The sequence below is a fragment of the Rousettus aegyptiacus genome, unplaced genomic scaffold (genome assembly GCF_014176215.1).
Source record: "Rousettus aegyptiacus isolate mRouAeg1 unplaced genomic scaffold, mRouAeg1.p scaffold_m13_p_10, whole genome shotgun sequence".
In the NCBI taxonomy this organism is placed as follows: Eukaryota; Metazoa; Chordata; class Mammalia; order Chiroptera; family Pteropodidae; genus Rousettus; species Rousettus aegyptiacus.
In genome coordinates this window covers 36,430,381-36,455,378 of record NW_023416285.1, presented here as the reverse complement: position 1 = coordinate 36,455,378, position 24,998 = coordinate 36,430,381, and the positions used below count along the sequence as shown (strand labels likewise).

Sequence of the window (24,998 nt, the reverse complement as noted above, 5' to 3'; positions counted from 1 at the left end):
CCTAGAGATCTGGAGGGGAAAAGGGTGGAGATGTAAAACTGCTCAACCTGTAACTGCTTTTTTCAATTACATGTCCCAGCAGCACTTTCGTACTGTTCTGCTATTCTTCATGCTGTACCCACCCCCAATAAATTAATTAGTGCTGTGGGAAACGACATCAGATTTCTGCAGGGAAGGGCCAGGCAATGCTGTTCCAAGTCAAGACATGGCAGATGCAAGAGCTGAATTTAAAAAGCTTTAATCTGTCATTTCATTGCTGCTTTCTATTGCCCTCTCCCCAGGTTGCAACGGCGATAAACTCCAGACTTTCCACTTCAGTACACTACACTTCCCTTCCCTGAAGTTTATCACAGTGCTATTGTATATGTTTCTGGATTCTATGGTTTACTCTTAGTTCCCTCAAGGTCAACTTTAGGAAATGAAGTCAAAGCACTTACTATTTCACCACCAAAGATCTTTAAATTATGAGTTGTAATAATATACATATATCCTCTGCTTTGTAAAAGTTCTCGTTACACTACTTTGCTTTTACAAAAGAGCTATGTCAGTACCTGTTTCACTGACCAAAAGAAATCTGAAGAGGATTTTTCGCTTTTATGATAAAAAATGAAAAGGGAAAAGCATTCGCCGTTTGCTTTGCGGTAGCCATTACACAGACAGCGCACCCCCCCGCAGTGAGCGTCCCCTCCAGGCTCCTGTCCCAGGAATCACACTCGGCATCTCAGCATCAAGTCCCCAGCACTTTGAACCATGTGTGAGCATCTGTGCTTTATCTCCACTTATTTTGTGCATCTGTTAGCAAGATGTGTCCTAAGGTATCAGAAAAGCCTAAGAGAGTTCATAGGGTGGGTGTACGCTTAGCATAAAACTGAACTTAGCATAAAAGCGTATTTGGGATGATTTGGTAGGTTATTTTTGGGGGGTCTGGGAAAGCTCGAAATTTTTGGCATATCAATTAACGGTAATTATTTCTTCATTTTACACTATTTTGGCTTACGAAAATTTTCATAGGATTGCTCTATTTTTGCATAGCAAGAAAACCTGTATCCTTCTTTAGAAGAGGCTAATGAACCATTTTATTTTTTGTAAAGCAAACCCTACCTCGTGTTAACCAAATAATTAATGAAGAAAAGATTTTTTTTCTTTATTAAAATATTCCTCGTAACAAAGAAGAAATGATAGGATTAAAACATTGCAATTTTGCCATTACTAATTATATTAACTTGCCAGGGCTGCCATAACAAAGGACCACACACTGCGTACTTAAACTGGGTGGCTTAAACAACAGATATTTATTTTCTCACAGTTCTGAAGACTGGAAGTCCAAGATCAGAGTATCTGCAGGTTTGGTTTCTTCTGAGGCTTCTCTCCTTGGCTTGGAGATGGCCACCTTTACATCGTGTCCTCACATGGTCTTTCCTCTGTGCCTTGTATCTCTGGTGTCTCTTCATAATCTCCTCTTCCTATAAGGATAGCAGTATGACTGGATTAGGGGCTACTCACCTGACTTCTTTTAACCTTAATTACCTCTCTTAAAGGCCTTGTCTTCAAATACAGTCACATTCCGAAGTCCTGAGAATTAGGGTTTTAATGTATAAATTTCAGGGGAACACATTTCAGTCCATAACACTAATGAAAGTAGTAAGTGAACATCAGTAGTTGATAATGTTACTAACAGAGAAGGAGACAAATATTTTGTACCTTCTGTTTAAAGTATACAAAATCGAATTGTTACCAAATATTACACTGAATTATATCAGTCCTCTGGATTTACTAATTTATAGAAAATACAGTGGATAAATAAACATGTCAAGTGACACAAAAGGATTTAATCAGCACAATCCAGGCCTTCGGAAACTACAGAAAATGTGAGTAGTTTTTTTGGCACATAAATTGAAGGAACAAATGAAGATAGATGAATGGAAAACCCATTAATAAAGACTCAAGAGACACATTAACTATTGTTAAATATTGATCCTAATTTGAATAAATAAGGACAATTCGAATACTATATATTTGATAATATTGAGAAATTATTATAAAATTTAGGGCTCATGATAATTGTATTATGATTGTGTTTTAAAAGAGCTCTTACTTTTCAGAGATATATACTAAATAGCTAGCAATAAAATTATGTAATGTCTGCCATCTGTTTTAAAATAAATCTGACAGGAATGGTGGCAAAAAAGGGTAAGGATATATAAATTAACCAGATTGAAAATGAGTTGATAATTGCTTAATCAGGTTGATGAGTACTGAGGTTTATGATTAAATTCTCTCATTCATATATATATATATATATATATATATATATATATATATTTGAGATTTTCTATAATAAAAGTTGGAAAGGTTTATACCGGCATTTTAAACTTTGTAAATTTTCATGAGATGGTAGTCAGTACATTTTTGTTTTCTTTTTTCCTGTAGTAATGATGAGTTTTGGTGAGTCAATATGTCTCTTGAGTTCTCTTTTTAAGGTTAATTATGTGCATTGGAGAGCTCGTTGAGGTTAGGAAAGCAAGCTCTGATTAAAGAACAGAGTTTCTGCTCTCTAGCTAGCTGCCTTACATGAGTATTAAACTTTGATGCTACCCTCATTAGGACACTATTCTAGTTACCTGTGGTAACCTATCCAGATGTTTCTCTGATAGAGTTTGGTTCAATAAGTTTAGGCTTCACACAATATGCTTGTCATTTTATGCCCTTTGGTCCAAAATATATTTTAAAGTATGTTTAATCCAGCTGTTAGTTTGACTTTATAATCTATTGGAATAATACTTTCTTAGATTCAGATGACATTCAAAGTACTTCAAGAGTCTTTTCCCTCTGGATTAGAAAACAGCTTTGTCAGAACCAAAATGAATTTAAAAATTCACAGCTTCTATTTTACTTTCATCAATAACCTTGCATTTTAAAAATCATTTTGGTAAAAAGGATAATCTTCTATTTCTTGTGTATTAAATTAACAAGAACAGAATATAAGTCAAATTTGTTCTGCATCTGTATTTTGATTACCGCCTATGTAATTTCAATTTTAAAATAAAAAATGAAATTTCATTAATTTTATAAGGTTTAACTTAATAGTTTAAGACTAAATAGGTTGTGATTAAGATTAAATGAAGTAGTGAAGTAAGTATTCACCACAGTTTCAGGTGCATAGTAAGCCCTCCATAAAGGATAGATACAATTCTCAAAATTTTCTATCTTGGATGGAATTTTAAGCCTGTCTGTTTTCTGTATATCCGTCTTTTGAAAATAATTTAATATGTTTAAATCCAGAGAATATTTCTTATTTGAACCAAATTAATATTTCTTGAAATTGAATTTAGATTTTAATAAATATCCAAAATGGTTTCCACATAAAGAAAAGCAATTGATCTCTCCAAGAGGATTATACAGAAAGGTCCAATATAATGATTGAGTCAATATCCCTGAGAAACAAAACTTGTTAAAGCTGCATTACATAAGGGAAAATTCTTATTTATTTTCCTACTAAGATGTCCATAATTGTTATTACAAGTTAATCAGCTTCTCCCAGGCTCATTTACTTTGGATCTTATTAATTTAGTGAAGGAAATCATTGATAAATTAAGTCATACATTTTATTCTATGGTTCACAAAATTTATAAATACATGTGATGGAATTCTAATATTGATTTTAAAATGGATTTTTATTAAGGAATTAGAGATACTGCTCAAAAGGTATGTCTAAGAAATGGTCTCGGTTTCAGTCTGTCTGTATTCTAAACTTTCATCCCAAATTTTCTAATATTGCCCAAGTATCTTTTCTGAATCTGTGTCTTTTTTCTTTGACTTGAAGCTTTTGTGCATTTGGTGCTCTATTCTTCTATGACTTAGTAGGAAGTTTAGTTTGTTTTCTGGGAGGATAACATCTTGACTAAGCTTCCAGCTGAAAGTCATTTCTCGGTCAGAAAGACTATCCCTTGTGATACTTCCTGTTATCTCCTGAATAATTCCTACAATGTATAGAAGGCCAAGATTGATAATGATTTCATCCTCAGTTACCTGTGATCTCAATTATTATTGGCAAGACAAGAATTACACCTGGTTATTGATTCTCTACATTAAGGAGAGATGTCTTAAGAAATGTGTATGCTTTACACAGAGTATATGATAGGCAAGCATATGGAAGAAATTAGTAAGGTTTTATTATATTTAACATAAACAATGAACTTTTATTAAAAGTTTATCCTGTCTTTTTACTTGCTGTTATAATTAAGATAAATTACGTATTTAAATATGTAATAATTGAATTAAAGATCAAGCAAAATATTGACTGAATTAATATATTGATTAAAAAAACATTGTAAAAGTTATTTAAAATTATTTGAATTTAGTGCACTTTTACTCACTCTGATTTTAGGGTCTATGTCTGATTGTAGATAATCACAAATAGTTTATTCTGTTCCTTTCATTTTCTACAGTGGCTTTAGAAAGCTAAATATAGATTGAAGTAAATAAGTAAGAGATCTCTATTTTGCTATATCTCTTTACTGTTTTTCTTCATAGCAGATAAAAAGATATATTCAAAATGCATATGTGTATGGCTAAGAGATAATAAACCTACTCATACATCTATTAAATCAAGTACAATATATTGAGAATAAAGAAACAAATATTTTGAATAAACCATTTGTTGATTGTCTACTGTATGTTAATGATACAAAAACTGAAAGTATTATAATAAAAAAGATTACTCTAGCCATCAAAGAGCTAAAATTTCTACCAGGGAAATAAGTAAATGACTAAATTCTAGGATATTGCCCCAGATAATAAGTGCCAAAGGAGACTTACTTGAGAGGCACTGTAAGAGCAAACTCATCACTATTTGGCAATTGCTTTTTCAATTCCAATTTGAGGAAATTTAAATTAATCAATATATACAGAAAATCAATTACCCCCAATGGATATGCATATCATAAAATAACATCTTTAAAAAAAAAGACTGTGTTTTAATTAAATAGGCCTAATAAAAAGCTTGATACTAAAATAAAAATTTAGAACTGTGATCTATAGTAAGTTGAATTCTCCACACACACACCTGAAAAAAGGTGTCCGTGAACTACCCCTCGGACCTTGTGAATGTGACCTTATTTGGAAAAAAGGTCATTGTAGATATAATTAAGGTAAGAATTTCAAGATGAGGACATCACGGATTATTCAGGGGGGCCATAAATCCAATGACAAGTATCCTTACAGGGGAAAGGCAGAGAGAGATTTGAGACAGAAAGAAGTGGCAATCAACATGTGAGGGTAGAGACAGAGATAGAACTTATACAACCATAATCTAGGGAATGCCTGGAGCCAACAGAAACTGAGTCAAGGAAAGATTCTATCCTAGAGCCTTTGGAGAGAACGTGGCCCTGCCAATACCTTGATTTCAGATCTGTCCTTTGGAACTGTGACAGAACAAATTTTTATTGTTTTAAACTACCAAGTGTGTAGTAATTTGTTATGGCAGATATAGGAAACAAATCATGATCTGATTTGCTCTATTTTCTAAACCATACACAATTTCTAAAGTATTTCCATCAGATACCACAAAGATAAAAGTGCATATAACAAATGTCTACCTACCTGAATTGTAGGTGGGAAACTTTTTTTTTTTTCCAAAAGCTTTAGGATATAAAGGAAAGTGTTTGGAAACTGAAAGTATATCCCTCATATATATACATATACATACAACTTCTCACTGCCTTATAGAAGAATTGAGTGTCCAGTCAGTTTCAGAGGGAAAGATGACCATCAATTGTCCATAAACCATTTGTTTCAATTATTTGTTGCTATATAACTAAACACCCCACAACTTAAATTGGCTTAAAACAAAACCTGTTTTACTTCCAAGGATTCTATGTGTCTGGTAGTCAGGTAGAGCTCAATGGGGATGGATAACTTCTGCTCAACCTGATGTTAAGTGGGATAACTCAGTTGGCATCACTCACCTATTGGGGCCTTATTGTTGTCTGTTGCTTGGAGTGCCTTATTTCTCTTCCTTATGACTCCTTTGTTTTACCACATAGCCTCTCATTATTCAGTATTCTACCTAGCCTCTTTCTTACTTGATTGTTGGTTTCTAAAAATAAGAAAAGCTATAAGATCTCTAAATTCCCGGGCCCAGATATATCACATATTACCCTTTTTGCCACATTAAACTCATGAAAGTAAGTCACAGAGTTAACCCAGATTCAAGAAGGAGAATGGACTCTACATCTTGATGAAAGATTGGTATGCATGCACAGGCATAAGAGGAATTATCTGTGACCATCTTGCAGACAGACTACTATACAATGCTCTACTTTTTCTAATCATTTTCTTTAATGAAGTTCGATTCTTTGTCACAGATATCTACCTTCTTTAAATACAGAATACTTATTTATATAAGTTTTTTGGAAATTAGTATTATATTCCTAAAGGAATTTGTTATCACTTTTTCTTTAAAAAAAAATTTCCTGCGTTGTCATTTCAAAAAGATCACTAACTCTTGGAGGGGAAAGATGACATTCTGTGTTTCCTTGTACTCCATAACACAAGACAGCAGGTATTTGAAAAATAACTATCTTCTTGATTATAAATGTTGAATGATGGAAGAATAATGTATTTACACTATGCATAGTGTTGTATTAGTGTCCACTAGATTATTTATTGCTAAATCTCTTGCAGATTATTGTGATTATTTAATCCTGTCCTCTTCTAAACACCTCTGACTTTTCTCGTGCTTAATTATTATGTGTGTATGATTATAGCTACAATGGAAGTATATATGGGGAAACATTTAGAATCATTCATTTTTAAAAGTAATTAGAAAATCACATCAATCCACAAAGAAATAACAACTCTTTTTTTGAAATATGCAAGCATTTTTAAACATGTCTGATGTATGGAAGTCTCAATTGTTTAGATGTTTATAGTATTCTGCAAAGAAATAAAAATGTTCTTCAAAGCTAGTAAGAATACTCAGAGATATAGTCAGTTATTTGGTGACTACTCATGAAACCCAAGCACTCCATTCACATTTTGAGCATAAGCACAGGCAACTGATAAAGAGGGAGCCAGAAAGGAAAAAAATTACACAGTGACCTAAACAAAAGTGTCATGTCAGCATGAGCATCAGACAAAGTGATTGCAATGACTGATTGTACTTTTTATAGTAAGAATCATTTAGCAAATTTGAATGAGAAATTCTCTTTTGTCCATCATAAGAATGAATCTTGGTGTATATCCAGTCGTATCAAACAATTGTAGAATCACAAACTAGATGAGATTTTATGAGATTAGCTGACTGATTCACTCACCTTGAAATAAAACCTACATGCCACAAAATCCTCTAGGCACTGAGAGTTAATGTATTCTTTAGGAAAAATAGACCCATTCACTCATTCAACAAATATTTATTATATGTGAACTGTATAGGTGCTTAGTATGCATCAGTAAATAAAACAGATAAAGATCTTTGCCTTTGTGGAACCTACAGTTTAATAGGGGAATATAAGTGATTCCATTTAGTTTCCCCTTTATCACTATCAATAATATGTATTGTCTATATACTTTTTAAATTGATTTGCTTGTTTTATAAGAAACTATCCGCAAAATAGACCCAATCACCAATAAGCTGTGAATTGAGAAGAGAATTTAGAATTCATTAATGTTAACAAACCATTTCATTCTTAGATGAAGATACTAAGATCCAAAAAGATTGATTCTTACTTGAAATACAACCTAGGCCTTCAACCATCCAGTCTAGTGTTCTTTAATGGTTTGCTCACTCAGAAAAATTTTTCTTTCTCTATAATGACTTAGTTATAGAAAGTATTCACAAGATCTAGCAATCCCTCTGTATATTAGCTACAAATCTTTTGGTTCCATATGATAGAAACTCAATTTGAATAGCTGGGCCAAAAAAAAAAAAAAAAGATAGTTTTTCTTTTTTTTTTAATGTATGTAAGGAAATTTTAACTTCTCAAGGAACCCAGAACACAAATAGAGCTAAACTAGGGAAATGAGAACTCAAAGCCCATTGAAATTGTCTCCGTTTTAGTATGTTATTGATTAAGGTCAAAACAACTTAGTGGGTTCTGGGGCTAAACTTCCTGGTTTGGAATTCTGGCTATTTCGGTTTGCCGTTGAGTGACCTAGAACAGGTGAATTAAATTCTCTAATCCTCAATTTCCTCATCTGTTAAAATTAAGATAACTATAGTGCCTACCTGATAGGATTATAGCAAAAAAGTAAGTTAAATGATAGCCAGGTATTGACATGATGCCTGCTTCATAGGAAGTTTTCAGTAAATGTGAACCAACATAATAAAATGAGAGATGTCAAGAGCTGAGCTAGGGAGAACTGAGTTGCCTTGTATGGAAGTAGTAGATTGACAAGTCAAAATGAAAATAACAAGCCTTTATTCACTTACTGCTATAGGAAAAGCAAGCCTGGAAAGAAGGTCTTGGCTCTTCCACAGAATGGCACCAGGGAAAGGTTCATTGTATCCTCACAGATGTGGGGAATTGTCTCACTGCTGGAGAGAATCCTAATCAAAAGCATCCTTTAGTTTTATGGACGTGGGACCTGGGTGGGGAGGAAGAAGGAAAGGGATAAGAATGGAAAAGTACTGAGTATTAAAACAGAATAGAGGAGAGTGTTCTCAAGGTTACCCCTTCTCCCAAACTTTTGGGAGAGGCCTCAGCCCAGGGCCTCAATAGAGAGGCCTCTGAACGGAGGCTCCTGGGCTTATCATACAGAGATATTTCATAAAAGCATGGCCAGCCAAAGGGGCCTGAGTTCTTGACTGCAACTTCTTTCCACAGACTTCAGGTAAACCCTGTGTAATTGCCATATCAGGCTTAAAAAAAAGCATTTGTTGTTTTTAGGCCAGGAGCTGGACTCCTCAAAGAGGATTCTGTTTTCTTGAGAGTACTTTCTCCTAGATGAGTAATGTTTCATCCCCAAAAGTTTTATTTTATGGGCATTTTGTGGTTCTCTTTCTACTGAGAGAGTCTAGACCTGGAATATAAAAGGCAGCTATCATAGGTTACATACTACTCTTATTTTTTGTATAGCTATTGTTGTTGTCATATAAATGTTCAAGTTAGAGCTTTAACATGACAATTTATTTTATTCTCTACAGAATTAGGTAATATCATTATTCCTTATATCGAAGACTTTTTAAAAAGTATTTCTTGATCTTTATTATGCAGAGCTCACTCCTTCTGCACCTAGGAAGATGAGAGTTGCTGCTAATCCACATTCCATATTAAGAAAGAAAGCTCAGCTATTAGCTGGCACCACAGTGTCTTGGCTATATATATTGCGAACTTCATTTAAGACATTATTTAAAAAACAGACAGTAACCATAAAATGTATTAAGTTTCTTGTTTAAAAAGTCACTTAAATTTGTTTAGTATTCAATAAAAATTGAAGCCCCACTTTGTGCCGAGAATTATGTATTTTAATAAAAGAGGATAAAAATAACATTTTTTGTGATCCCCTTGGAAACATAGGTAATTGGTACAAATATTAATCATATAAAATATAGATTAAAAGATTTAATGGTGATATTATTATAAAAGAGAGGAACATGATGTTGTATTGGAGTGACATAAACTAACCTAGGGGTGTAGACAAGTGAGAGCTAAAGGATGAGTAAAAGTGAATTCAGTAATTCATTGAATAATGGCAGGTGTCTTAATATTCTCCCGACCAAGGAAAACTTTATTTAAAAACATTGGTTCTCAAATTTGGCTATACTTTGTAATCATCTTGGAAACTTTAAAAAATATTGATGACTGAATCTCATGCCCAGAAATTCCGATTTAATTGGTACGGAGTACAACTTTGGCATTGAGATTTGCTTTCTAACTCCCCAAGTCATTCTGATATACTTCAGTGCTTGAGAAACAATGTTTAAATCCTTAAGAAGGATTATGTTTTATTCAAGAAACTGAAGGACAACTAGCATGGTTGGAGTTCAAAGAATGAGAGGGAATGTGGTATGTCATAAGACTGTGAATGGAAAATGTGACATATCAGACAGGTCTTGGTTGGAGACCTTTAGAACAACAAAAAGCTATGGCAAGATTTTAAGCAGAGGATATTATATCTAAATTTATGTTTATGTTTGCAGTATAGTATTAATATTACAGAAGAGAAGCTATGGGCTAGGATGGTAGCAAGGGGATGGATTTAAATGTATTCAAGAATTTATGTTAAGGACGTGAAATCGTCATACTGGCAGTGAATTAGAATGAGAAGTGGTAAGACCGACTTCTTGGTTTCTGGCTAGTGGAACTGGATGGATGATAGGGGTAGATTATGAACTTAATCTTGAGATGACTTTGAGATATCTAAGTAGAGATATTGAAGAGATAGTAGAATATAAGCAGATGACTGGGCTTAAGATTTTATATTGGGAACAAAGATATAAAGTGCAATAGAGATGCTTTATATTAAACATTGTAAGTTTACATTAACCTTGTAAGTTTCATAAAAAATAATTATTTTACTTGTACAAAACACTGTGATAGGCACTGGGCATACCAAAATGATTAAGATGGCGCCCTTGACCTTAAGTGGTTAATTATTTAATGGACAAGTTAGGAAAGATGAAAAATTCTAATGTGATTTTAAAATGAATATCCCCTTTAGATCATCTCAAGGAAGAACAGAATAAAAGAGTAAAAAATCCAACAACTTTTATCAGGTTGTAATCATTAAATGCTAATATATTATTACAAAAAAATAATATTTTGATTAAAAGAAAACAAAAGCTAGTACAATTTTAGTCTGTGCAATCACCTTAAAGAATCACGAAAATTGTCAAGGATACAATATGATAGTGGGGTGTATTTTGTTTTTCATTCGGCTACAACTAGAGGACCAAAAACCAGGATAATAGTAGTATAAAGAGGATAGCAGGAGTTTTAATTCACTCATTCATTTATTAGATATCTATCAGGACCTACTATATACTGATACATCGATACTATGATAAGAGCTAGGGGTACGACAGTAGACTAGGTAAGCATCATTATGGTTTCACCGAGTTCATAGCCTCCTATCATATTTAAAATAAGAAAAATAAAGTATTTATTTGAGAAAATGTCCCTAATTATATTTTGCAAAGGAAGTCTTTAAAATTGGTGCCTTTAGTTGATAAGGTTCAGTAGTCATTCTATGACATTGCATTCCCTGAGTGTTAGGGAAAGTTTGAGAGCAGTTTTACTCAATCTTGGCTGCAGATCGAAATCACCTGGAAGGCAAAAAATACTGATGCCTGAATCCTACCCCTGAAGATTCTGATTTAACTTTTCTGAGATTGGGCTGAGGCATCGGAATTTTTTAAACTCTCAGATGATTCCAATATGCAGCCAGAACTGAGAACCATAGCTTTGGAGGCACGCTCCATTACCGAAACTAGAAAGTGACTCCAGAAGATGAGCAAGGAACAAAAGCATACTGATTACGTAGGAATAACAATAATGAACACCTCTTTAGTATTTATATACCAAGAACAGGTCTAAACACTTGACTTGTATTAAGTTAGTTAACACTCTCACCAGCCCTGTGAAGAAGTCTCTTTTAGTATCCCCAATTTGAGAGTTAAGAAAACTGAGGCCCAATGCCACATACTCAGCAGTATCAGAGTAGGTGCTTGAACCTAAGCAGTCTGGTTCTAGAGCTTCTGATCTTAACCACTAGATATATTGCCTCTAAATATAGAGAAATAGTAATATTACACTAAGACCAATTATAAAAGAAGGGAAAACTTGTAATAATAATGGCAGAATATCATTAAATTAGTTAAATACCAGTTGATAACAGAGTGGCTACTATGGGTACACAGAATACCTTTGAGCTATTTTAATATATACAAATATTTCATGTACATATTTCTATAATGTCTATATTCTTCATTTGTGGAACTCACTGAAATTCATCTTGTTGCACATGTACCTTTTTACATAGCACAGCAGCTACACAGGGAGATATAAGTGGTTGAAGAAGGTGATTTTTTTCCCTGACTTTCAAAGACATTTTATCCTGAAGGAAACTAAAGTACTAAAGCTATTCCACATAATCTAAAGAATGACCGCTACTTCATGGTAATGACCAAACTGTGGGAATAGAAACTTAAGAGGAAATAATCATCCCATAGGGAGGAAGTTTTACAAATTGAACCTATTTTACAGGTGAAAATTCCATAAAGAAAATTGTTATTGGAGGGATTACTGGCATACTGCATTCCTATATATGTCAAAGAGAAAAACATTCCAATTTAACTCTATAAAACATGTTTCAGAGTCAATCAACCATATGTATTTTTTTATCCTTTTAATTCATTACAGAAGCAGTAGCTACCAAATAAATTCTGTGCATTTCTAAATGGTTGGCTTTCAGCTACTTTGCCAATACTTTTGTTGTTCCACCTTTTCCTTTAAAGTCTGAGAAAGCAAATAAGGAAAATGTAGTGGCTGGGAAGACACAGCCTTCAACATAGTGGATATTTTGTGTCCTGCAGCTAGAGATTTGGTCCTATAGGCAGGCTTCATTTGTTCCATATGAATACAAGCTAATAAATGTAGGCAATTCCATTTGGTATCCAATTAAGAGCTCTCTTGACTCCTGTTATTAAAGCCAACAAGCTATTGAGCGTAAAATTAAAGTTGAACAGTTTAGCTCTTTTTGACATTGTAACACTGCCTGAAAAATAGTGATGTAAGTGACACGTCATCTTTTAAAACCCAACAAATGAGAAGTGAAAATATCAAGGGAAAGAGTCAATATCTAAAACTTGGTCATTTATTAATGACATAACACGTAATGTTAGGAGCATACTACTATTCTCGTGCAAATACATCAACCAGTTTGTTGAACACTAGTTATTACATTGATTTTAATAGAAAGCTTACAAGATTATTATTTCTAAAGCTCCAATGAAGGAAATAATTAAAGCATTAAGCATTTTTAACCTTTCACGGTGACTTTAGGCAATAACCAGAAAATACTATAGAAATCAATATACTGTAATTGAAAGGAAATTGAATTGCTTTTTATTTTTTTATCCCTTCTAAATTTTCTCTAGACTGCCAGACTATGGAAGATAATGAATCTTGTTTTGCCATCAGCAGTATGACTTTCTGTAAATCTTATGTGCTTCAGGGGCCACGTTTATTGTTTTTTACTTAGAAAGTGCTCAACTGAATAGATAGTATTGGGAGATTCTGTGTGCATTATCTTTATTAGTCTCTGACCTCATTGTTTAAAAGAAAAAAAAAAAAACAATGAGACAGAAACAAAACAAAAATACAACCAGACAAAAACAACCTCCCCACATAGCCAGAGAAATCAAGTTAGTGATATTTCAAACAATGAAACCAGAAAAGTTGTTAGATAATTCTCACACTTGAGCCTAAATTAAATTCTTCTAGTGTTTATCAAACACTATGCCTGTCAATCTTGCTATGCTGCAAGACATATGACCCATTGTAGATACAAATTCAATTTAGATCTATGTGAACCTAACTCATTTTTATTGCTTATTATTGAAAGAGTTATTACAGTAAAACAAAATAGCTTGAAGTAAAACTCAGGGAGATGAATGGATATGAACAGAAATTAAAGGATCTTAAAACTTGAGAAATTTCAAAAAAATCAGTAATCAACATTTCCTTTGTGCGTTGCTGTTTTTTACGTTTGCTTTCATCTTTGGTATGTATTTTGAGAAACATCATCAGGCCTTAGGGAAAATGAAATGTGTGCCACACTTATCTTTAGTAAGTTAGTCACACAAAGTAGATTTTTTCATAAATATTTTTGAGAACCTCTTAGTCACTTAATTTTTCTGCCACTTTCTTATTTTACTTAATGCTTCTTGACTGTTTAAGTGGATAAAAGATAACAGAATGGAAGGAGCAAAATCTTTTTATACTCAGTTTTCTCTTCTGTAGAATTCGGATAATATTGATATCTTTCTCATAAGGTGGTTTTGAGAAGTAAATTAATTAATATAAGTAAAGCTCTCAGATGATTAGCACATATTATGTACACTGTATATTGTAAAAATGATGATTATGATGATTTTGCCTTTTAACTTGTATTGCCAAAATGTAAAAGCATTAGCTGTTAAATTGAGCCAACCATTTAACAGTTCTGAGTCTCAGCTTTCTTGACTATAAAATAAGAATAATATCTTCTATAGCTCCCTTAAATAGATCATGTCGATGAAAAGAATTTGTAACCTATAAAACAGCGCTGCAACTAAAAACACTGTGTCTGACCTTTAAAAGCACTAGTTTAAATCCTTGTTTCCTCTCTTAGTAGATATGTGACCTTAGCTGAGTCCTTTCTATACTTACAAAATAATAACAATAACAGTACCTCCTGATAAAGTTATTTTGAGTCTTCAGTGAGATCGTGTATGAAAAGCTCAGTACATGGCTGACACACAGAAAGTATTCCAAAAATATATATATGAAAGAAACAGTTCTATTCAATGTAGGAAATAAGTATTACTTTTCTTAATAACTTTTTTGTTATGCTTATACGTGATGAGTAGATATATTTTATTTCTAGTTTTCCATAGAATGAATCTTAAACTTTCTCCACCTCAAAACTCAGTTCTGAACATCCTAGTTATTGGTGTCCACAGGTAACATTAAGTATCGGAGTGTGTGCATATGAAGGAAGAACTCAAGTAAAAGGAGTTATTAAGTGAAAGGAAGTTACCAATCCCCAAATCCAAACTGCTGTTATTAACAACAGGAACAACTTTACAAGTGCTCTGATCAAAAGACACATGAGTCTGATAGAAAAAGAGAAAGAAAGAAAAGAAGAAAGGGAGGAATTAGGGGAGGGAGGGAAGAAAAGAAAGAAGGGAGGAAATAAGGAAAGGAATAGAAAGATGAAAAACTTTCATCAAGCAAAGGAGAAAATTATGTCTTGTAATGTATATGAGAGAATCTGGCCAAACATTTAAAAAAAAAAATGACTACTTCATATTGACTTATTGACCTACCCACCATGCGCACACATGATATTAAAAATAAAACCACAAGAAAGGATTTCGATTAGCTCAGGTCACTTGACCAACCATTAAAATTGCTAAACCAGGAAGTCAGAGTCATGAAAAAATTGGATCACTTGGAACATTTGTTTAGACATGAAAAAAGAAAGCAATTCTCCAAAGGGACAAAGGGAAAGATAGAGTTCGTAAAGACATGGCCACTGAAAGAATCAGTGTGAATAAGAAGAAAAAAAAAAAAGAGAAAAGAAACATCCTTTATGGTACAAATATAGTTTAAGTTACTGCCTAGGTCTGAAGATAAGCTATATCTACCTAACTACTCCAAATGCTTTTTCATTATTGTTATTTCAAACCCCAGAATACTAGAGGGCTTTAGAATTGTTAAACCATTTACTGTATTCAGTTATATTTAAAGGAGGACTGAATTATGAAGAAACTAGAAATTACATATTTTAAAATGTTTGTCCAGAGCATTATTGAAACAAACTACTCAGCAGTTTTATTTATTCTGGTAATAAGTGTTTTTGAATAGTCAATGTACCAAAATACTGAGGTCGAGTTGGCACAAATAGATGTCATTTATTTAGGCAAATTGACAGTAAGTTCACCAAACTTGAAAAAAAAATAAAACTTCGAAGAGAGAAAAAAATAAATGTCTGTGCTTCTGTGCTTACTTTGTTAGCTTAGACATATTCATCTTGAACAAGATGATATATAAAAGTTGTTTATTCCACTTAGATTTAAGTAATATAATTGTAAAATATGAATAGCGCTTTGGAAATTTAGCTCTTCACTTGATATTGTAGAACACTTTTTTCCACCAATACTGTTTGGTCTAGGAAAATAAAATCTTAAAGAACTAATTAAGAAAAAGTGCACATCAAGGAATATGATGAGAATAGACTTTGGTTGACCTCAGAAGACAACAAAAGCTCAAAAGAAATTTTATAAGGTTTTAACTTTGGCAAGAGGACTACAGTATCTCTGATAATTAGACTTTCAACACATTGGATTTGCTAATTGGATTTAAGTTCTAATTAGACTTTTTGTGTAACTAAGAATGACATAACATTGTATGAATTTAATGTGCCTTTACAGTTGAAACCAATAATTAGCAGCCTTTTCCAAATTATTTTAATAAGGAAAAAGCTTGCTTTTTGTTTATACTGTGACATCTCCTTCTTTGAAAATATATTATGTACATTTTAGTTTTCTTAATTAAACACCTTTTGGAGAGCTCAGATTGAAACCTGAGTTTTAATAAAAATCACCTAAATCATTAGTACAGAGATTTCCCAGTATGTTAATGACTTTGGAAACCACAAACAAAATGCAATATCAGGAAATAAATCACAGTGTTCAGGAGGAAGCAGAACAAATAAGAATGTGCCCCTATAAACATTCAGTTAATCAAAATAGGCTCTGGATATGTGTAAAGGTTTGTCATGTTTTTAACACATGCAAATGTGGAATTGGTTCCCGAATGTGAAGGCTCATGGATCTGGTATCAGAATTAATAGTATGACATTACTTCCCAAGATATGCATTACAACTTTCTCTGTGCAGCTTTGCTTCTTAAGCAGTATCTGCTAATTCAATTCAAAGCATTTCTTTTTTTCTCCTTATTTCTGAATTGAGAGCCATCCATTTTTATCCTGATGTGATTTATAGGCAGTAATTTCAAAGCTAGTAGCCCTCATATTTGGATATTACAAGAGATAAGAACTACATAAGGATGTAAAATTAAACCAGTATTTTGGAGAGTAAAGAGCAGTGAATCATGGCAAGACTTTAAGGGAAAGACTGCTGCCAAAATTTTCCAAGCATATTGATAGCACTGACAAAAAAGGCAAATTATATTGTTTTATGTACTGTGAATACTTAAAAACAAAGCCATATACATGATTTTTTTTCTCAAATAAAAAGCCGTAATCCTTCTAACCACATTAAAAATCTTGTAGTTTTTTTTTTTTTCTTTCCAATAAAAGCAGTGTAAGATCTAATTAAAACCATTGAAATTGTAAGAAATTCTAACTGGTGCGGTAATTGATGTATTAGAACAGACTTTATGTTAGAATTATATGTGCTATTATTTTCCCAATTAGAGCATTACTGGGACTGAGCTATGGGTGTATTTATAACTCCTCATTAAGTCAAATGTCCTCAGCGAGTTTCCTAAACCACGTCGGGTATTGTCATATGATGGTATTTAAAAGCAGGAAATGGCATTTTTGATGTTTTCATTTGCTATTAAAAAGGAAAACCTGCACACGATCCTTCCTATATCAGTTATTCCAAGATTTATCACACAATTCTCTGAAAGGTCTATATGTAGATGACTGGACTGTTCTTTAGACAGAAAAGTGACCAAGCTATTTTATCTTTCAGCTTGGATGCTGGAATCCTGTCACAGGGCTGAATGGGTCACTGACTGACAAGAAACTGGAGAATAACATGCGTGGTGTGGTTCTTCGTGTGGTGACTGTTCTGGTAAGTCTGACCTGAACCTTATGGTTTAGCTTCTAGAGGTCACGTTTTTCTTCATTTCTTTATGTCTTATTAACTGATGCCATAGTCTTAAAAGAGCTTTAAAAAATCCTGACTCTGCTCTTTCTAAGATATTTTTATTAGTTATATTGTTCACGCCTTCAGTTAATGTGAATCAGAATCATATTTTTGCAGGCTTTTCTTTTAATTAGTCTTTTTGTCAGTAACATTCTTAGACATTTTAGGCACAATTTCCCTTCTACAATTATCTACACATGATAAAGTGAAGGTATCCCTCGGGCATTCTCTCATTGAAACCTAGAATATGCAGAAATGTAGATGCCTGTGCCAAACAAATGTAGATTTGATTAAAACTGTACATTCAGTAATATTAAAACACTAGCCAACTAAGCCAAACTTTTCTGGTAAGGACCCACTTCAAAGGAAAGACCATCCAATTTTTGTTTAATAAATATTTACTGAATATAAGCCATATTCAAGCTCAGTGCTGATTAGTGGGGACATTGATGAATAAAACAAATATGATTCTGTTACTATTAGGGGTGATCCAAATCCATCGTTGCTCTGGTAGTGCTGAGGGGGCCTCTGTTCTTTCTGCTGATGCAGTAAAGATTTACAGATCAGCAAAATTTAGGAAAAGTAAAGTACTGAAGTATGTTTCAAGAGAGAAATAGTGTACTTGAGATGGCCACAGTCCTGCAGAATTCAAGAAGTAAACCTTATATCAAGCCCTTGATGCATGGTTACAGGGATGGTGTTAGATGATTGGCATGTGAGGCCATTTGATTGATATTTGGCTGTTATGTAACCCTTTGTCTATTGTGTATGTGGTTACTCAGAATTCAGTCTGCTATAATTAGATTCATAACTTCCAGACATATGTATGACATTATAATGATGGTATAATTAGGCTAAGGTTAAGGAAGATCAGCATATGTACTAGCTGCTTGGGTGCTTGTGCCCAGACTAATCCAGCCATTAATTTTGTGGTTTTTACTTCCTGTATTCCAGGATGTAATGGTAATCTTTAATCATAAAACAGGCATTTCATGGAGGCCTAAAGGAGGTCTCTGGGTTGGGCCTTCATTCCCTCTTCGTTCACGTCTACTTATCTGCCTAACAATTCTATCCCTATAGCACTTATCATCTAGTGATTTGTGAATTTTAAATGGGTTATATTGTAAAATGTTTATTATAAATCCATTTACCTGTTTGGAAATCAATAAATGTTATTAATAACATATATTATTCTCTCACAACAAACATATAAAATATTAACAGAGATATTCTTAAATAGTAAAATAATCAAATGGGTACTGTTTAGCATGAAGATATACACTCTCCTTGGCTGTTACAATGTGCTTGGCTTTGTGCTAATTTACATTTCAAAACCAATAGTCCATAATTCTTAACTTTATTTTCCTTCAGGAGAGCTTCCTTGTTTTTAAATTTGAAAAAGTCTTTCTTACTGGCTAAAAAAATCACAAAATTAGTAAACAGGAAAAGCACTCTTTTGTTTATATATTGATACTAATTGGATGTTTAGCAAAGTTTATATAACAGCAACCACTGCACTTTGTACTTTGTTTAATGCAAATTAAGTTGACTCAACATAATTTTATGGAATTAAAAAAAACCTGTGATATTAGCTATAAAAGAAAAGTCAAATGAGTAATTTACCACCACCACTACCACCCTTTTAATGCCTATAACTTACTCCTAGTTATTGTTTTAATATGATTTTTACTTTTTGGCAAATAATCATATTTTGAAGAAATCACAACTTAAATGTGAAGGTGCTCCTGTAGGTATCCAGTGCATTTCCATTGATGTGCTAATACTTTTAAAAAGATATTGAAAGTGCAGCAAACTATTAATAGTCTTTTCTGTAATGATTAACATGAAAACTCAGGGGACATCTGCAATAAAAGATGACATATATGCTTTGCTTTCATCTTTTTTGAGATTCAAATTTTAAGTCAAGTTAACCTTATTTAGTAATAAGCAAACATTTAGTTATTACCATGTGATAGAGTTGGTAATTGATATGACTAAACACATATTTATATGTATTAGTGATCTTATAGGAATATTCATACTTCAAAGTATGCACAGAATCTTGTTGGGGGGAGGCACATATAACAAAACAGCTAAGGTGTATTAAATTTGCTGTGTGCCAAAAACTCTACTAATTTGTTTGCATATATAATTTTATTTAGTCCTCACACTATTTTCGATAAATAGATGGTATTCTGATCCTAAGAATGTGGTGGAGGAAAATGAGACATCCAAAGATTGAAAAAACTGTGCAAGATTACATAGAGAGTAATCGGTTAACAGAAAATAAAAGTCAGACAGAAAAAGCTGGGACCCATATGATTTCACTCATATGTGGGATATAAAACTGAAAACAACAAACAAACATGACAAATAGAGAATCATGGACATGCACAGTGGATTAGTTGTTACCAGAGGAAAGAGGGGGAAGGAGAGATAGGAGAGTTAGATGGGTGTAAAGGGGGGTCACATATTTGGTGATGGAAGGAAATGCAACTTTCGGTAGTGAACACACTTGAAACTTATTTTATGAACCAATGTCACCCCAACAATTTTAATTAAAAATTATAAATGAAAGTAAATAAATAAAAGCAAAAGAAAAAAAGATTACACAGAGAGTAAGTAGCAGAGAGAGTTGAGATTCAAATCCAAGAACTCTGACTTCGGACCACTTAACCTCTTCCCTCTTAACATTTATATTATACTCTCTCTACTCCTACTGTGATAAGTGTGAGAATTGAGGTATTTATAAGATTTTACTTGACTTGAGAATTGGAAATGCTTAACTCTGAATAAGATGAAAGTGGTTTTTATTGGGAAAGCTTCATAAGGCCAATTATTTTAAATTCTTTTCCAGTCTGAACAAAATGATTGCTATTTCATATATAAAATGATACTGCTTCACACAGTGTTAATATATGCATGCCCCAGTCTCACTTTTATGACTCATAATGGTCCCTGTTTCCTGCAAGCTCAGCCATGCACAATCCCTGAATATGGTTAGTGAGTGGAGATATGGAAACAGTCTGTTTCCCCCAAGTCTTTTGCAATACTATATGCATGTATCAGTTCAGTGGCCAGTTGAGTAAAAGTTGTTACACTTATCACACTCCCACAATATACAACCATTGTTCTTAATAATTTGTCAGGATTCCTGGTGGTTCTTCCTCTAATTCCTAATTGAATGGAAACCAACTACGACCTTCTTATTTATTTCCTATAGGCACCTTTAAGATCTCGCTCTTACTTTTTCGGTCTTGCAAGCTTCTTCCACCCAACACTGAAGATCACTCTCTCCTCAGCCCACCCAGCGACTCCAAAATCTGGATGCCCATTTAACCTTGAAAGTTTTATTTGATCTACATTCGACTTGATTTAGCCACCCAAACACCACTCCCTTGTATTCCAAGCACTTACCTCCACCACTTGAGAAGGGAGAAATAAGAGGAAAGGACCATGCGTGAAACCCCCGAGGGACAGTCTTTCAGCCTTTACTCCATTCTAACTGAAACCTAGTCCCAGTTCCACACATGCACACGGCCCCTTTACTTCTTAGGAAATTTATGCTGTCGATGACACTCGGGTTCATAAAATTGATTTTCCTCAGCTAAGTTTTGACATCTCCATTCTTATTACTGTTAATGATACTTTATTGACTTAAAGGAAACAATCTAATATTTATCTTAAACTAAATAATCAGCACTATATTGTTTATGATCCCAGGAGCAATTAATGGTACACTCAAGTGATTAATTGAAGAGAATTAAATAAAGGGATTATTAACAAAGAATATAAATAAGGTTAAAGAAATTGGCAAGGGGATGTTGAAGTGCCAGAACTTAGATTCACAGCAAGCCTTGACTACACCAAAATCTGATGGGGTATGAGAGGGAGCATTATTAACAGACCTGGCAATAGCTAGAGTCATGAGAGAGAGACTACCACTCAGTAGTAGCTATGGCTACTATTTGGCACTGGAAGAGGATATAAAGAATCACTGCCAGAACCTCAAACCTCAAAATGGGGAAGAGGTTACCCCAATGTCACTCCTCCTCTTTTCATCTTGTTTCATTGTCTCCAGTTGCAAATCCAATTATAAATCAGAAAACAAGGGAGCCCAAGTAATGAAGACCATGAAAGTCAGCCTTCCAGGTCACAGGTCACGGCAGTGAAGGACACAGTAGGTCTGGAGGGGAACACAGAGAAAAACCATCACTGGCATCTATTATTTGATTGGACTTATTAAGAACTTTACATGTGTCAACTTATTTAATTATTACACAAACTCTACAAGAGATATATTAATTATATTAGAAGGATGAAAATAGGGCACGAAAGAATAAATTTCCATGTCCACATAACTAACAAGAGCCAGAGATAAGTTTCAAGCCCAGAGATCCTGGTTCCACTGGTCATGTCCTTAGTTACTGTGATATTCTGCCTTTGGAATCAGAATGAATTTATGTTAAGTTTACATTAATATTATATAACTATCGAGACTGCAATATAATTTTTCTAGATGGCATCGGATAAGGATAATTTTATACCAACCATCACCAAAGCCACATAAATATCTTAGAAATGGAGGGAAAGGAAGTATGAGAATAAAATTCAAATTCTATATGCTTGGTCCCTCTGTTAAACTCGTTTTCATATTTGACCTACTGATTTCTACTTCTTGCCAAAGGGACCAAGTATAATACTACAAGGCAGTTATTAAGATTTTTTTTTTCCTTTTAACTTTCTAAGTGTATAAGTATGGATAGCCACAAATATCCGGTTATGTCACTTAATTTTTTATGGTAATTCACAAATTATTATTGGAAATGTCACTTAGTTCTAAATGTCATCATAATAATTATGAATATTTATAAAAATAAGTTGGAAAAAAGTGGAAAGAATGGCAGGCTTGAGAAGCTATACTGAAAGAAGAAGTATAAGATATCTAAAAACCATAAGCTGACATTTAGAAGGAGTTCACTGATGAATAATTCTTATTTGCTTGATTTGGTTTTGCTTTAAACAGATACATGGCATCGCTAATGAAACAGGAATTCCCTCATAAATTCATTTAAGAAATATTTATTGAGTACTTCCTTCTAAGTGCTTAAGGCACATACAAAAAAGACAAAGATACTGACTTTCAAGAGTTCATTCTGGCAAGATATCTTTTAAAGCTTTCAGAATATTTTTGAAAAAATGCCGTGTCATTGTCTTATTTAAATATATAGCACAGTATTCCTTTCCCTAAAACTACCGTAAAAGTAATTAAATAACTTTGCATAACTATATGATTATAAATTTATGGTAAACCTGTGGTGGTAATTTTTCTATATTTATAAATTCCACAACATACAATTTTCCACATTTTGATATTTCTGAAATCAGAATACATCTTCAATTGCTATTTCCATGTAATTGTAATTGGCAACATTTTTTGTTTTTTTTAGTGGTTAGGTAAAGTGATTGTGCATCTTATAATCGAAAAAGTTTTATGTTAAGTAACATGCATGGTATTTTTACAAAATTAATTAATTTAATGGCTATTCCTGGAAAGTTAAATTCAACAAAACTGAGCCAGAAACCATTATAAAGAGAGACTATTTTAAAGGATACCTCTAAAAGAAAAGAAATGACAGTAAGAAATGAAGCCAATTGAAAAAAAGGACAGTAATAACAATGAAAAAATTACTATCTAAACTGAAACTGTCACTAGACTCACAGAAAGATTAAAGTAGAAAATGCACAAAGACAGCTTATTTTAAACCAATACCACATAAAGCAAAGTCCAAACTACATATAGAGAGAAAGGTAAGCTTCCCCAAACAACTTACCACAGGAAGGGTATAGCAGGCAGATGCCTGAGTTATCATTTTATGAGTGATTTTATTTTTCTAAAATATTTCCCTATTATTAATTTCACTTCTTGAAATTTTTTTAGTGGGTCTTATTTTCTTGTGAAAATTTACACGTTACCTGATATTATAGAAAGGTAAAACAGGATTGTACAGTACCCTCTAAACTATTAGCCTTAACTCAGTAACTATTTATTGAGCATGTGTTGTAAGTTAAGTGTCATGTAAATCCCAGAGAAGCAAAGATAAATAGGATATAGCCCCCACTTTCAAGGAGTTCCACACAAACCATTTTATTCAAAATTATTAATTTCTCTATCTGAAAATAGAGCCTGTGAATTAAATACATTTTGGAGAGGCTGGGACAGAATGATAAAGTGGAGGGGGAAGAGAGAGACAGAGAAGAGACAGGGAGACAGAGAGACAGAGAGAAAGAAAGAGAAAAATGGGGGAAGGAAAAGAAATGAAGAACTCTGTGATAGCAAAAGTAAGAACAAGGATGTATACAAGACTATGCCCAAATAAGTAGTAGGATTTTTCATTCTTTGATTTCCATTAAGTCCAAATTTCCAAGAGAGATGACAAAGGATTATCCAATTATTAAACCTTTGACGTAGTCAGTACTGAGAAATGACAACCCATTTGCAGTGTGTTCAAATAACTACGTGCTTTTAAGGCAAAGAAGTACAAAGTTTTAATTCAAAACATCAAGAATCGTTCATATTGTGCAATAGCAAGTTCATATTTGATGAAAGTTATAAATAATACGGAATTACTTAATATTCTTATGTTCTTAAAAAAGTCATTGTCCTTTGTTCTGCAATATTTTCATTTTCATGTGGACTGATATTTCATAATTTATGTTCCCACAATCTGCGGAATCCATAGAATTAGACAAAAATCAGGAAAATGAATAAAGGGAAAAAAGTAAAATAAGATTGTGAATGTCACAATCTTCTAAGAACATCAATCCAAATAGAAAGAAATAATTTTTTCTTCTCTTGGGTTAATATTAAAAATTTAACCTGCTTATATTAAATACAAGTGAAAAGTAAATTATTATTTTTTTAATATTAAAGAACACTGTGACTAACATGTAGGCAACAGTCCCAATTTGTACAAAATACAAGAAAGCATGAAAGTTAGATATAGTAATTTATATATGGCAATGTAAGATAAAGAAACATACCATTTAACAAAAGAATAAATAATATACAATTAATTTTCTTATTGGAAGTGCTATTTCATTGCCTTTTCTTCACCTGTTCTTGTCAACATACTCATACTAAAAATCCTTTGGTAGAGAGTACTACAAAGAGTACTGAATTTATAGTCAAAAGATATCAGTTTAAGTTTTAGCTTTTCTACTTAACAGATCATTGAGCTTATGGAAGCCAAGAAACTATTCTGAACCTCAATTTTTCTTTCCATATAAGAGGAATAATAAACCCAGCCACACAGTGTTATTATGAGATTAAACAATGCGAAAGCAGTTGGTTAAGTTCAGAGTGTTTCTAAATATGTTATTAATTCTACAA

The 24,998-nt window shown here is 33.0% G+C and overlaps 1 protein-coding gene across 3 annotated transcripts in view; it reads left to right on the top strand.

Annotated features, from left to right (window-relative positions):
- GRID2 (glutamate ionotropic receptor delta type subunit 2) overlaps positions 1 to 24,998 on the top strand; it is a 1,244,053-nt gene that overhangs the window by 877,546 nt on the left and 341,509 nt on the right. For all 3 annotated transcript variants that reach the window (XM_036227700.1, XM_036227697.1, XM_036227699.1), the window contains exon 9: positions 17,429 to 17,530. In XM_036227700.1, coding sequence (XP_036083593.1) covers positions 17,429 to 17,530 — 102 coding nt within the window. The remainder of the gene's footprint in view (positions 1 to 17,428; positions 17,531 to 24,998) is intronic.